This window comes from Ascidiella aspersa, chromosome 5 (assembly GCF_963924565.1).
Source record: "Ascidiella aspersa chromosome 5, kaAscAspe10.2, whole genome shotgun sequence".
Classification (NCBI taxonomy): Eukaryota; Metazoa; Chordata; class Ascidiacea; order Phlebobranchia; family Ascidiidae; genus Ascidiella; species Ascidiella aspersa.
In genome coordinates this window covers 17976354-17992383 of record NC_139451.1, presented here as the reverse complement: position 1 = coordinate 17992383, position 16030 = coordinate 17976354, and the positions used below count along the sequence as shown (strand labels likewise).

Sequence of the window (16030 nt, the reverse complement as noted above, 5' to 3'; positions counted from 1 at the left end):
TTCGTATTAGTGACATAAGAAATAACTTCGATATCTGCTAAAGATGCTGATAACATTATTTCATAACTAACGTTTATCTATAATAACAAAAATGGTCGCATGGTATTAAACTATTACTTCGTAACAGGCAGGAACCCTACAAAAAACATGGCAATGATTTTAAGAAGAAACAAAATCACATTTTAATGCTTTCAACATTAAAGTCAGAACCTCGGGCAATGACATTGCAATGTCATTTTTGACCAATATCATTTCTTTTTAAGTAATTTTGCCTCAGATTCGCAAAATGTATTTTAAGTTGTTAAATGGTCTTTCTGTAGACGTCAAAGCAGTGTTGCAAATAGACGTCACAATACCGATAGACTTTATAAATTTGCTGTTTTCGGTCTAAAAATGTGAAATGAAATGAAGTCTAAGGATATCCAGTGCAAAAGTTTTATTTTTAACTATACTACTTTCTTTAAAGAATTAATTGCTTAGATACACACTAATAGTTCTATTAGGCCTTCATAAAACTAGTTCACATACCCCCAAGGGTCCATGGACCCCAGTTTAAGAACCCCTGCTTTAGTATGGGTAAATATTGTTACGTATTTCGTCAACTTGTGGAGACTGGGATGCGAGCATTATTGGTGCAATTCGCGCAAAAATGTGCACGCAGAATTAGTTAAAATTAAAAGAGTGTTAGAAGAGTTAGGTTAGTGTTAGAAGAGTTAGTATGAAAAGAGTTGATATACAAGAGTTAAAAAAGTAAGAGATACAAGAGTTAAATAGAGTTGGCGCTAGAGTCAGAGGAAGCTTGAGAATTACAGTAGGGCTGAAGTTAAAGTTACTTTAACTCCAGCTCTAGCGGTCATTCTAAATCTTATAAGTTTACCATTCTGAATCTAATTCTTTGCCATTGTGACTCTAATTCTTTACCATTCTGATTCTAATTTTTACCATTCAGACTCTAATTCTAACTCTACGCACATTTGCGCGTGCACATTTTACGCACATTGTGCAAAAATACATCAAGCCTCCTGTTGTCCTTATGATAAGATTTAGAATCGCATTTCGCCGTTTTGTACGCTGCCTTGACTGGTGTAACACAGGTTGTGTTATGTGGAGGCACTATGAGCCATACGACCAAGCGAGCCAATACATCTTAGCTAATTAAAGAACATTCATCTTGCTATCCCGCGAATCACATAGATAGAAATGTTGTAAATAAGGTAAGTTAATGTGAAGTGTAGCGGGTCCTAAAAAACGTTGCATGAAACATCATCAGCAATCATAAGACAATTGATACAGCATTTAACGCAAGCTGGACCAAGTTTGCGCCATTCTTACAGAGGTGGACCAAGGATAAAACGACACCATAGAGATTCGGCTTTTGTTAGAAAAATAAACAGTTGGACAGAAATAGCATTTTGGCCCAAAAACAACCGCTATACCATGGAACTTATGTTTATGAACTACAGAACTAAATATCTCAAGCAAAACGCGACAAAGATATATTTGTGTAGAATAGATGGTGTGCGCAAACCTTTAAGATAGAATACCAAGGTACACACGGCGCCATTGAATCAAATCTATCATAATGAGCTAACACACAGTCCCATGTTACGTAAAAATTAAGCGCCAAAAGATGTGAGGAGCCAGCCATGATGACTTGTGCCCCCTAGATCCGCCCCTGACAGAAAGCTATGCGATTTCTACGCAAATGTAAACAGTTGGATACGTTTTTTTTGGAATATTACCCCAAAACTCTTTTGCTGTTTATAAGTTAGTCAGCCTGAGTTAAACGGTTGAAACAGTACTCAGTTTGCGGTAACTATTATTTCATAAAAATATTGACTCAAAACACGCACGACATTCAAAGTTAGACCACTCTTCTCAAAGTTAGACCAAGAGAATTTGCTTTAGTTAAAGAGGCCACACCGGATATTAGCGCACACAAGTACATAAAAGCCAGAACATTTACTGTGCCTAAATCGACATTTTTAGCGAGAAAAGGGGAAGAAGGCTTGATTTAGTCTTGTAAATTTTGTTTATGCTGTCTACAAAAACTCCTATTTCATTGAAAAATCCTTTCTGCGTACGGAATAAACCATTGTATACGCTGAGTTGTCGAATACACACTTCCGATTAGCCAAACTGAACAAAATAGAGAAAGGCGCCTACGGGGAATAAGTTTCCTGCGTCTGCGTTGACCCAGGTGCAATTAGGAAAAGAAAGACATCGTTTTGCGTTTCATTTAGATTTCGTATTATTAAGCTTAAGACGCAAAGTGACCAACTTATATCAAACGTTAAAGTGCCCAAATGGGCTGCGACTGCGCGAAAGACCTTTTTTGGCTGTCACTTTCTTTCCGTTTTTTCGCAAGTAGTTTGAAACAAACTAATTTGGGCAGTTTTTGTCCGTACACGTTACTGGAATATAAAGAAATTTATAAATTTTGGTGAAGTAAAAATTGGCTACTGAAGGCATTAGAAGTAAACACCATTGCAAAAACTGTGGCTACATGAAACGATTGGTGCTTAAGGTTGATAACAAAATATTACTTTTTTTCACGTATACAGACTATGAAATGTGCGCAAGTGTCCAACATTTTGCGCTTGCCCTAATTACATTAAAAATCATTGCCTCTTCGAATTGCCGCTTCATGAGTTGAACCCCCCAAAAGCAACAAAAAATGACATTATTATCAAAAAAGGTACTCTTTGGATACAACACTGCTTTTAAGAGATGACAACATAAAGTTACGTCTAAATGTGACGTCATAAAAAATTAACTTGAATAAATTGTTGTTCTGTTGGGATTTTTTGCGTGAATGTCCTTTTTTAAGAACATATTGTAGAGTCCATTAGCTTTACGGCGTATAGCTGCATATAAACCACGTTACAATTAAAAAAAAACAAAAAAAATTAATGCTAGCAAAGCGTCACAGACGCGTCGTCAAGTCGGGGAAAAATATATAGAAACGTTTCATTTAAAATTAAATGTCAGTGGATTAGCTCGCTCGCTTGGCGGGCTGGACACTTTCGCGGACCTTAGTTACTTTGGTCTGATTAAGGTTACTTCGTTGGCCTACCATATGTCCTCTTTTGTGAGCATTTGTCCTCTTTTTTAAAGAAAATTGAATTGTCCTCCGAGGACGCTCAAAAATGTCCAAATGTCCTCTTTTTTCACATTTCGAGTTAGTTGCTTTTATACTTACAACAAGACTTTTAGGCGAGACGCTGTATTTATTTCCAAAAAATACTGTAGTCATGTAACATGCTGAATTGCTGGTTTAAAAAAAGTTTTCCAACAAATTGCCCTACCAGCCCTAACTTAGGATTTTTTAAATCGTCACTTATAACTCTTTCGGCAGCCGCCAACAGCAAAACAAACGCGCTCGCAACAAATAGCGCTTGGTTGGCCAGCACCAAACTTCCTATGGAAAACTAATCCGAGAATCCCAAAACAACCGAACATCCCGAAAATCAGCATAAATCATCATTAAACCCAAATGAAACAATTCTACTTTCGTTTTACTTGCCGGCAAAAAATGTCCTCATTTTGGGTGCTGAAAGTCCCTATTACTGCGTCGAAGTACTCGGTCCAGACCCCTTTATAATTACTTAAACGAGTTTTCGCTTGACTATTTCACCTAGTCGAATATATATATTTGGAAATATGTTTTGCAAAGACCAGAAAGTTTTGTATCACAGATCTGAATTAATTTTTAAATGACTTCAAATTATTTAAAAATTTGTGATGTGAAAGAGTAATAGTCGACTGGAGCTTTTATCTCAACCAACTATAACATAATGTTGTTGGACTAATTTTACGACTTTTTTTATTGGCTGGAGAATCTCTGTAAAATCTTGAGTCTTCCTATCCATCCTAAACGTCACCTTTCCATCTACCTTCAACGTAAGCACTGAAAAACCAATAGGCACGGCCCCAAATTCGTTTTTTCAACAACTGCAGCTTCTTTCTATAAAATAATTGCTAAAACTGCCCCCCTAACATAATCCTGATTTATTTAGGACCACACTAGTAAAATAAACTGAAACTGAAAGCAATGTTACACACCCCGCACAAGTACAGATTATGCAAACACTTAACTTACCTTGAATGTTTGTTAATGCCGATATTATGATTTGTGATGGTCGTAATCCGGTAGCTATATCTTGGAGGACAGAAATACCTTTTTAAAACCCTATTATTCCCTTATTTTTTAACATTCAAAATAACTTTTGGCATTTATATCAGATGATCCGTTAGGTGCATACTGACTGTTTAAACCAGCTTCTGAAACGTTAAATACTGTACTGACTGTTCAACTGTTTCCATCCGGGTACACTCCACAGTGCGTATAGAAAAGCATTCGTATAAAAGCGTTTTGTCTTATTACAAGGGCCCTTTTTATTGCTATTCACTGAATTGTTCACAATGTGCCTCGTAGAGCCACTTGTCCGGCAATATTGTAAAGAATGTAAATGTCTATGCCTCCTGAATCATGAAAGGCAAGCGTTAACAACCTTGTCGCATTATGCTCAGCTTGCGAGGGACGGCCGCCTTTTGTAGGCCTCGCATTCAACGATGGTTTATGGCCCTCGTACAACGAACACAGACGTCTCTGTTTGGAAACGTTGCCAATAATATCCACTGTACACTCCCATTGTCGAGCATACACTATGACTATCGTATATAACAAATTATATATAAACTTTTTAACATCAAAAATGTTTTTATTTGAAGGCAGTTTCTTAAAAACGTTTGCTATTATATTGAGCTGTATCGCGTTCTCAATGTTCTTTTTGAGCGCAGGAGCTTTTGTTAATTTCCTACAGTTGCACACAAAGCGTTTTGAAATTGCCTAAATTCGCTCATTCTTTGTCACGTATCTCAACAAACAATCCGCTTTTGTTTCGCAACAATAAGACAAGCTAGGAGTAGATTCTCACCAACTACGCATTGGCTCATTACATTTTTTCCTCTCTTATTTACATGTTTTCCACATCATTTAATTGTATATCATCTTATATAAAACAGAACAATAAATAACAGGTCAATATTTGCCATGTTCAAATAAACTACACATTGAGTCGGAACATGATCTGAACCAGTCAGAATAATGTCCAAATACGTAAGAATATACTTTAGTTGCCGGATGGAAAATTTGGGGGGATTGTGCAAACAGGAATTTAAATTTTTATTTTTTCTGTTGACTTATTGGTTAACCAAATAATAAACGTTTTCGTTAAAACAATATATTACTGTTTAAACAGCGTTGATTCAAAAATAAATTAGTAATTCGATTATCCGCTTATCTAGTGATTTCTATATCCGCCCATGTGGTCATTTCCGTAGATTACAGTTTCCTTTTTAGACATGACTATTCTACTAAAATTGGTTTCAACAATCGGCCAGCATGAAAATAAATCACAAAATATTTTATATTTAGTTTCTATGCCCCACAGGTTGTGGAGGATATATTCAGTAGATATATCTGTGAGCATGATCGATGTGTCTCTGTAGATAAAATTTTATGCACCATTAAAAGTTGTTAGGCTGCACCACAATAAATGTAAAATAAACATATGTGTATATATATATATATATATATATATATTCGTGTTTTTAACTAAATTGCCCAAAAGGTAGGATAAGATAAGTTTGAAGTTTAGTGTCCGAAGAGTGCTTAAAGCATCAAATGTTCATTTATAACGTTGCTATGTTTTTTAGAATAGTGTACAAAATATACCTTTACCCAAACATAAAATGTTTACGAATCAAGTTTTGATGCTGCTCCTCTGCATTTTTGTGTTGAGCATATCGTTGAGTAGATGTGATGACGACAACATCTATCTCACTATCGAAAAAATGATGTCGGGCGGTGGTAAGGGATCACCAGGCGACAGGGGCCCGATGGGGCCTCCAGGCCCACCGGGTGACATGGGACCAACTGGGACATGCGAATGTGACGAAGAACCGATTGAGAAACTGGAAAAGGACGTTGCAATTATAAATGGTAAACAATCGAAAGAGTAACAGAATTCAGCTTACTAAAGTGATTTTTATAATAATAAAATTTGATTTGAAGTTTTAGTTATTCTTGTTTTGTTCAACAAATGTTGATTAAACGGCAGAAAAAACAAACCAACAATGCTAAGGACTAAGCCTATGTAAAATCCTAACTGTTTTAAAACTAGTAATAAGTTCTGCACAATTACTGTTAGAATTATTAAGTTTTAAATTTATATTGAATATTTTCTGGTGTAACTTTTTTGTTAGGCTTTCTTGTTTATACTTTCAGCTGTTTTGGAAGAAACAAAAGCGCAAAGAGTCTTATTTGAATTTACTCAAGATCCTGGTAAGTGGACTATGTTTTAAAGTAAAGATGTAAAGTAGTTGAGTCCAATGTAACTGTAATTTAGATAAGTGTTCGGTTGGAATTAAAACCGGAAAACTACCAAACAAGAATATGATATCTTCTACTATGGCGAGGCCTCAGGGATTTGAAGCGTTTCGTGGAAGACTCGATAATCCATCCAATAGCGCTACCAATTATGGTGTTTGGGCCGCTGGGGCTGTTAATGGTAATCTGTTTTATTTGTTTGTACTACTCAAGCCAATATAATACAAGTATGAACATCACTTATCTAGTAAAAAAGTACTTCAACCTATTGCACTATTTTTGCGAATAACGTTTGTATGACAATCTGTTGCCTTAATGCACACGAACAGGGAGTAACTTAAACTGATGTTAAGCAATGTTTTCATCTATACTTACCTAAGTTTTATTACGATGACTGTAGCCTTAGCAATACTTTAAATATAAAACTATTCATTGTTTTGATCCGTTGGTGCATTCTAATCATAGATAACCTTACACCGAAAAAATAATTCCTTGCAAAATTAATATGTAAAAAGGAAACAAAAAAACTTAAAAATATAGATATTTTAATATTGAAAAGAGAAAATAATGGAATGTTGGTAGATTTAGACCAGAAATCAACCTAAAAGTTTCGTGTATGTTCCATTTGGAAATCTATATAACTTGCCTAATTAAAAAAATAGGCTCGATCGATCAATGGATTCAGGTAGACTTGACCAACCCACGTAAAGTCACCGGCATCATTACTCAAGGAAGACAGTTTTTCGACCATTGGGTGACATCTTTCCGAATAGCATATGGCGACACAACTACCAGTTTACGTTACATAAAGCAAAACAACCAAAACAAGGTGTGGGAATCATTATTGCACGATTGTATAATTATATTAGTGTAAACGTTTTCTTTTTTCTTTGCTTGTTTAACTGACATACTTTTTTGGACTATATAAAGGTAACTTTTGAAGTGGTATGTCGCAAAGAATGAATACAGTAACTTTTTAAGTTGCTTATTTCATGAAGACATGGGGTGACGTACTTTTGTCCTGTCGATAAGTGAAATTGTCGAAGACAAAATTGCGTCCGTCCCTAAAATTTCCTTTTGCAGGCTAGCATTCACATAATTAGACTATATAAGCATTTGGTCAAATATGAGTGGTTTGCTTGATTAAATAAAGAAATGTTTTTCATGTGCAAATAAGCAAATAAACGTTTTTATTACTTGTTAAAAAGCGCTTTTATTATACCTACTAAACTTTGGCACGGAAAGAAGTTATAAGATAAAAATTGCACGCCGGCATGTTTGAGTTGGACACGGGTGGGCTAAAGGTTTAGGTCCGCGACACAAATATAGTAATTTTATGACCCGAAAATATAGTAATTTTTATTTACCTAACTGCAATTCTACCAGGAATTAAAGCACTAATTTCGTTTGCCTTGTTGTCGCTTAATTTGTTATTGCTTCAGTGTATAGCGTCGCAACTCCCGTAGGTGTTAAGATTCTCATGTGTTAAAAGTTTGGTCGAGCCCATCCCCAAAAAACTATAATTTTTTTTCTATTAATAGTTTGTTTTTTGGGAATTTATGAGCGGTATCACAACAGTCGATCACAGGCATGCCACACCCTTAATTGTCATGCACTGTTACGTCACAAACGATGTCATTAATATTACGTTTGCTATACAATAATGTAGTTTTACTACTTTTAGACAGTTTTTGCTCTTTAAATGGTTTTTGAGTATTGCGTTACCACTACGTCAGTTGCTGCTCGAAACGGTTTGCAAGCATTGTTATTTGTTTTCGTTATGTAAGTTAATATAATGACAAAGCTAAACACATTAGTTCAAACTCTTTGCCCCCCCCCCCAAAAAGTTTCGGCTGGTTATGCCACTGGGGTGAGCTTCAGAATCAAACTAAGTTTCTGGAATTTCCCTGCGTTTAGCGAGTAGGCCAAGGTTCATTCAGATATTGGCCCACCGTGTAATATGAATACAAATATCTTTCAGGGCAGTAGACTGTGTGCCCTTCTTGTGTCAATATTTTGTTGCCATGACGCACAACACTTTTTTATTGGTTTATAAATATTTTTACCGACATAAAAACTCGATCCATGTGTCATCTTTTTTCCATATTTATAACAGTTGATTACAGTTATTTTTCGTATAGATGAGCGGTTTGCTGTTGAGCAGTAACGCATCCATAGTTCAAATGTAATTTTCTTTCGCCAGGTATTTCGAGGCAACAGCGACAGAACAACTTACAGAATCAACTTATTCCCGGAGCCGATCACAGCGAGATACTTTCGTCTTTACATCGCCAGTGTATTTGATCACGGTTCAATGCGCATGGAACTTGTAACATGCTAAATTATATTTCTCCAAAGTATTAACAATCACCGCATGGTTAAATTTTAAAGGTTTCCAAACATTAAGAAAAAGATATTCATGTATTTGGCTGTTAGTCTCAAAACAATTTTTGCTGCAGTATTTTTTGTTTTAAGATGTTATTCGTGTACATACTGATGTTAAAATAAATAAATAAATACGATACTGCATGAATACTATAAACCGGCGGAAGACAGACATTCTATATCGGTGTAACAATTTTGCAATTTGCTTTAGGACACAGTTTAGTGTTTTTATTTGCATGACTCATGTGTTGAAAATTCCATTTTTTTTATAAGATGTTTAGTCCAACTAATAAGTTTTGTTTGCGTCGAATCCAAACAAATAACTAAACGATACCAGATGTTAGAAGTAATTTCTCAGTAGGTTAAAGAAAGCTGCGGCAGTGCCAGATGGTCACTGTTAATACATCTTTATTGGTTATGCCGTATATATCCATACCTTGTAAAATAGCGTTATCGATTTCCATATCAAATGAAACATCACTTTATTTGGGACTCAACTGAATGCCAAGATTGGTGGTGTGTAGAAGTTTGGCGCCTGGGAACATATAACTACCTTAGAAAAATCAACATACGCTGTATCAATGTTAGATCTTTAATTTGCCATATTATAAAATGCAGGGTTTAAAATTAAAAAAGGAAAACGTTATTGCGCCAACATGTATTTCACATCACGGACGCCATTTAATTCGCCCGAAGTGCTGATTACTTGAACGTGTTATCTGCTAACCGTAGTAGCAAAAGCAGAATTCTGTATGTCAGTATTCAGTCGCTATAGTATAGGTGCATGAACTATCGTAATATCAATTTTGATATTTTTTTTTGCTAGATTTGTATTGCAATCTTTTTGAATAGTAACTATATAAGACACAATAATGTAGTCTTTTTTCAGTATTACAAAACAAGTTTATCAAGCAACGCTACTAAACTACTAAAGTATAACCAATCGGCTCTTTTGAAAAGTTGATCATGCATGTCCCTTTTCTTGAAAGTAGATTGCATGGCGTCACCGGGGTTCTTTTACAAAAGATAACGTTCAATTTAGTTACAAAAAATAACAGAAACAAGTCTTGCTGATGAGGACTTGGCTTTAAGAGTGTTCTACAACGGAATTCCAAGTGAAGTTTTCTTTTTGTACCCCTGAAGCAGCTTTAGCACTTGACAGAAGTTTTCAATAGTGGAACGCCGGAACAGTATTTTACATTTTTTGTTACAATTAAACAACAAAATAGTAACGGAAAGAATAAATAGCACCTAAAGGCCGGCCCACTTAACTTTATGAGCTGCGAGATTTACAGAATTTAAAGCACAGATATACTCAGAGTGTTAATCATAAAAATAAACCTAGAATGCGTTGGTAATGTCTTTGCATACTTACAATCATGGGCGCCCGCACGGGGGGGGGGCAAGGGGAGGCACCCCCCCTTGGAATTTCAAAATGCGATTATTAGTATTATTTTTAAGTGTAATATGTTAAAAATATTATACATTATCCATTGCCCCAGTGGCGTATCCAGGGGGCGGGAGTTCTTACCCCCTTTTTGTAAGTGATATTATCGTTTTTTGTTCGTTTTTGTCATGGTTTAACAAACTGTTCGAAGCGGCGTGGTTTTAAGTAATTGGGTCACGCGTCTTAATCTAATGCGAAACCAAATTCGAGTGCAAAACGCCGTTTTTTGTCTTTTGCTTGGTCGACCGTAAACGCTGGAAGTTTTTCTCTTTCGTTATTTGTTTAGGTTTAGGTTGACTGATTAGCAAGTGTGTATTCGACAATTGACAACGCTAAGCCAAACCTTCTTTCTTTTTTTCTCGCTAAAAAACGTCGAGTTATACCCAGTATGTTCCTTGCTGTTCGGTCTCTGCGCTAACATCCGCTGTTGGTGTAACATCGACATTTGTTTAACTGAAGCAGTTTCTTAAAAGGAGGTATAATGGTGACTGTCGTGCGCGTTTCAAAGTCTCCATTTTTAAGTAATGATGATTAACACAAAATTATGCTCTTTAAGTATACTCTATGACAGGGGCGGGCAACATACGTCCCGCGGGCCGGGTCCAGCGGAGGCAGTAGAGTAAAGTGTGTTGACGCAAAGCGAAAAAAGGGCGTTTGTTTGGTTTAAAATTCGAGTCCACACGTCGTTATTCATATTGAAAAGTGAAATAAAACCACTTTGAGAAAACGCGATAAGCTTAATGTTTAACCTAATTCAGCGTTTGTTAATGTATTTAAGTCCGGCGCACCTGGCGAGCGAAGCCAGCGCGATTTTTTGGGGGGGTATACCGGCATTTCTTGCAAATTTTTATTACATTTCGAAAATAAAAATTTAAAATGTATGTCCAATATTTATGAATACGTTTTCCGTTTGTACGCGAAGCACTTTGGCACTTGGCAGTCAGTCTTCCACAGCGCAAGAAGCGCTAATCTAGCTCAAATGACAGCCTCATAACGTAAAGAAACCTGATGTATAAAGATCGTTAACGCAAAGCGCGAAAATTGTTCGCACTTACGTAGTTAAAATAGTCAAAAAGTATGAGAAATGGACTCGTGTCAACTTTGTTAAAGAGGCTGCGGGTCGGTTAAATTACATTCGCGGACCGTAGATTTCGCGGATTGTCGACCCCTGCTGTACAACGTATATGTGTAACTTTTGTCAACATGGGCGGTAATGATTTACTAAAGGCGTTTCAGAGGCGCCAAAGTTATACTATATTTTCATAAATATCACATTAAAATTCTAAGCAAGGTACAAGTTACATTTTTTTGTTTACCCCAACAGCCGTATTTCCTTCTCGAACGTATACTTTGCTAATTATATACTATTACAAAGTGCCTTACTTAACAAATTGGCGTTGTGATGTGCAGTTAATAGTTTTCCCACTACATAAAAATTATACGGGGCTCGCGAGCCACAGTTGTAAATCCGTACAACGGATTTATTATGATTGCTAACTCATGTTGTTATGTGACCACGATAATTTCGCTTTACGGACGCACTGTAAAGTAGCTTACTGCAGATCAAAACGGTTGGTTTGTGCGTGGCAGTGATAAGTAAGACGTGTTAAGTAATTTTTGATATTATTGTGCCAAAAACCAAACATTCCATCGAAAAATAGATAAAATAAACGTTTCAGTTACTGGCGTAGCCAGTGGAAGGGGGCACATGTGCCATGCCCCCCCTAAAATGATAAATATTATACTTTTAATCATTTGTTATTTAGTATTTCTTTGCAGTACCACAACAGTCGATCATAGGCATACACCTTCAATTGCCATACAATGTTACGTCACAAACGATGTATAGTTATTATTACGGTTGCTATACTTATTAATGTAGTTTTACTCCTTTTTAGTCATTTTGTTTTTGCTCTTTGAATGGTATTGAGTATTGCTTTATAACTCAGCCAGTTGCTGTTTAGAACGGTTTGCTATAGCATTTTTATTTGTGTTCGATACTGCAGTTCATACAATGGCAAAATCTAAACAAAAAAAGTTTAAACTTTTTGCCCCCCTCCACAAAATTTTCGTTTGGCTACGCCACTGCTATAGTCCAGTGGTTCTCAACCTTGTTTTGGCCACTTTTTTAACCTTGTTTTTAAAAAATTTGTTAAACTTACAAACCCCTTAGTTTACCAAGACTAACCCTAACCAATAACTTTGGAAAAATATATGCTTACATATAATTTATACTAGCGACCGTCAAACATTATAGTTTGGCCGGATAAGGTAAACGTTTCTTATACATTAAATGGTACAGTAAACAAACTTGTTAGTTCATACAACTTCCATTACACATTCCAAAGAGATGATTTAATTAAGCAATAGTGAGTGACAAAGTTATCATTATAATGACCGAAAATAAATTGCTGGAAGAGCGTGCTGTTTATGTATGACCGAAAACATCGGCGTTTGTATCTAGGAGAGGCCACACATAAATGATTTTCAATCAAATATATCGGCAAAGTAGGGTTTCTTTTTGCTTTCAAAAACAAAAGAAATATTTATTTGCGCTTTTATAATATTCGTTTTAAAACTTCACCTTCAGAAAGTCAGACTACTTCTGAATAATACAATAATACACGTTGGCCAACATGCGCTTCTTTCACTTCTGCTGTATAGATATTTTTTCTTATTGAGTTGTGTAGCCCGTGTTGTCCCGTTTTTTACATTTTTATTTCGATCTTGTAGGGTTAAGCAATGTAGGCTTGGACAACTTCAAACAAATTAAGGCCTATTTAAACATTCAAAAACAAACGTACTCCTCTATGTTCTACTGCTTTAAGTTCTCAATTTAGGTGTTTCGCGAAAACATTTCTCCGATCCGACCAATTTGGGAAAAAATGTAGGTCTAAACAGTTATCCAGTACAATTTCAGAAGGGTATACACCAAGGTTGGACAATTATTTTTTACCGTGGGCCGCATAAGAAACATAAAATGTTAAAGTAGCCGAGTCAAAAATAGAATCTTAAATACAAGCCATATGACGTCTTACTATAGACGCTATGAAACAAGTAAGCTAGAAGTTGTGCGCAAATGCGCAATTAAAGTTGATTTGCAGAAAAGGCGACAAAAAGGGAACTCGCGAAGCGCGAAAAAATCCCGGGTGTTCTTTAATTCGAATTTAGAGGGAGATGTGACGCATTGAGCACAGATAAAATATATGTGCATTGTGCATTCCTTAATATGTTGGCATTATCAAGTGGTTGTGGGCAGTAGGCCTAACCCAACAACTTACAAAGGCTCTAAGAGTTGCCGAGGTGTTTCTTACAATGGACATATTGCAAAGACAGCATAAATCGGGAGAAGCATAAACATGGCATTAAGCAAATTAGGTTTTAGCAAATATTTTTTCTTTCGTCCAGCATAAACTCAAATTTGTGAACTGTGCTATTTCAATGATTCACTCCGACAAAATAATGATTTCTATACATCCGCCATTGCCGATGAATAAAAATATTTTTGTCCAGAATTGGTCTCAACGATAGGTCGATTGACTCAGCCACTAAATTTATTATAGTATCGTAATGCGCTTTGAATAAAATAATATTGTGTACCAGGTTGTTTGCAAGTTTTAAAATATGTCGATTCGCAAGAAAAAGCTTCTAAACTTTAAAAGCAACGAAAGTATTTAATTATTTGTTAGTATTTAATATGCTACTAAAAAAAAAATTTTGCTACCTAAAAATAAATAAGGGCCCAGAATTTGTTTAGGAGACTTATAAATTGCTTTGTGGTTAAAAATAAGTATGCAATTTTGTTAATGCACTTAACAAAATATAAATACATTGCTTTTGAGTTGTCAAGCGCTAGATAACAGAATTAATTTGGTCGATTTTGATAGTATTAACCTCAGGAACTGGTATAGATATTTTGTTTTTGGTAACAGGTAAAGCATGCCTGTAATACATTTTCAGGTTTATTAGAAATGCCAAATGACAAAAATAAAATTAATATGAAGACATATTTTTGGTTTATATCAATAATTTTATTGTCGAAAGCGTTTAACGTAAGAAGTGATCGTAATCTATTTCTTACTATCATATCGAATTCGAAATCCTCAGCCGACACAAGCCTACAGGGACCTAAGGGTGATATTGGACCCCAAGGAACTTGTCAATGCGACCAAGAAGAAATTAACCGCCGGATGAATATATTAAGTTATACTGAAGGTCTGATTGAACCCATAAGAAATAAAAAAGAAGCACTAAACAACTGTTTAAACGGAATTGTTGATTAAAACCGTTAAACAAGACAACAATTAAGTAATACAGTAAAGTCTTCATTAAATAAATAATAACAAAACATTATTAAGATACTATCCACAGTTTGTTTCAAGCAACACCGAAAAAATACTTATATTTTAAAAGTTACATGATTGTATTTTTATTAACCAGAACAAATTGTGCTGCTTCGCCTAGAAGAGCAGATATAAATCGTCCCAAAAATGAAACTATAATTATATTCTTGTTGTACACTGTAACTTTTAAGACGATAAACAAACTGGAATGTCTTGTTTTTTAGACATGTTTCGATTTTCCAAAGAGCAAACCACATTGTTTAGATACAAGCAAAATCCTGGTGGGTTACTTTTCAAATAAATGCAGTAGTACTAATTTCATCAAGAGCAAATTTATTTCTAGTATATAAATATAAATTGTTTAAAATCAAAACTTTAGCCTGTATTCATAATGGCTTTATAGTTGTCAAACCAACTGCATACCATGACATCATTTCAAATTCGCCTGTTAAACTAAACAGTACGAAAACAAAGCATATTCAATTACAGATTCCTGTTCAGTTGGATTAAAGACAGGAAAGTTGTCGGGAAATGCGATAACTGCTTCTAGTTTCATAAGTGATGGCTTTGAGCCAGACAATGCAAGGCTTGACAATACTGCACAAGATGGGGGAGCTTGGATTGGTGCCACCAAAGGTATTTTTCGCGGCAAAATACAAAATAAAATAATAAATTCTACACTTCATTATAATTATTAAAACATATACGAAACAAATCCTAAGATGTTTTATGCATTATGTTATAGTGTTGCTTGGTAAGTTTTTAAATGACGTATTTTGAGGGATAGCAATAGCAAAATGAATAAAATAAGAAAATTAGTGCAATTAGAGAAATCCTAATTTCTATTATAACAAAAAAAAACACGATTACCTAAACATGTTTTGCAATTAAACCATAAGCCTGCTGTAACACCGGTTAAACTTGAATAACACCTTCAGATAAAATAACTTTGTCTTGTTTATGCTTTTGCAACGAGCCATATATAAAATTAATATTACAATAAAACCTAGTAAATTAGAAATAACATAATAAACTTTAAAGCTAAAGTTACTACGCTTGTTTTGTCATTAATCTATCTATTTCGGGATATGCTTTGGAAGTCAAAATATATTTCTGTTAAAAAGTATTCTTTTACTTTTCGTATTTGTATAAATACCACAAATGTAGATGAGCTGTAAGTAATACGCTCTTCCTTTTTCGATTGCAAAAAAAAATTACGTTGCCATTTTTTTGACAATATTCTTGAAATTGTTAAAAGCGTAAGCTATGTTTTAGAAAGAGGTGAATGGATCGAAGTGAACATGGGAGTTTCCACATACGTTACGGGAATCATAACACAAGGACGTGCAGCTGGTGATGACTGGATCACCTCTTTTTATTTGCTCTACGGTTCAAAACTCGGCAGTTGGGACACATTTATAGATTCCGGAGAAGTTGAGGTTTGTAGAGAACACAGTTACA

At 35.2% G+C, this 16030-nt stretch overlaps 2 protein-coding genes across 2 annotated transcripts in view; one reads left to right on the top strand and one right to left on the bottom strand.

The window, feature by feature from the left end:
• LOC146145156 (uncharacterized) overlaps nt 1-4214 on the bottom strand; it is a 28019-nt gene extending 23805 nt beyond the window's left edge. Inside the window, exon 1 of the mRNA XM_083389470.1 lies at nt 4103-4214. The gene's annotated coding sequence lies outside the window, so the exon portion shown is untranslated. The remainder of the gene's footprint in view (nt 1-4102) is intronic.
• A 1543-nt stretch (nt 4215-5757) lies between these two features.
• LOC146145155 (coagulation factor VIII-like) lies at nt 5758-8735 on the top strand. The gene is made up of 4 exons (XM_083390494.1): nt 5758-6007; nt 6293-6349; nt 7003-7223; nt 8598-8735. Exons 1-4 carry the CDS (start codon nt 5758-5760, stop codon nt 8733-8735), a joined length of 666 nt encoding a protein of 221 aa, XP_083246620.1.
• The last annotated feature ends 7295 nt before the right edge of the window (nt 8736-16030 follow it).

Excerpts from the sequence above, each read along its gene's own strand:
- LOC146145155 (XM_083390494.1), top strand. The coding sequence starts at position 5,758 with ATGTTTACGAATCAAGTTTTGATGCTGCTCCTCTGCATTTTTGTGTTG. Across the intron at positions 6,008-6,292 it reads GGACGTTGCAATTATAAATG|CTGTTTTGGAAGAAACAAAA; the intron begins GTAAACAATCGA and ends TTATACTTTCAG. Across the intron at positions 7,224-8,597 it reads AGCAAAACAACCAAAACAAG|GTATTTCGAGGCAACAGCGA; the intron begins GTGTGGGAATCA and ends TTCTTTCGCCAG.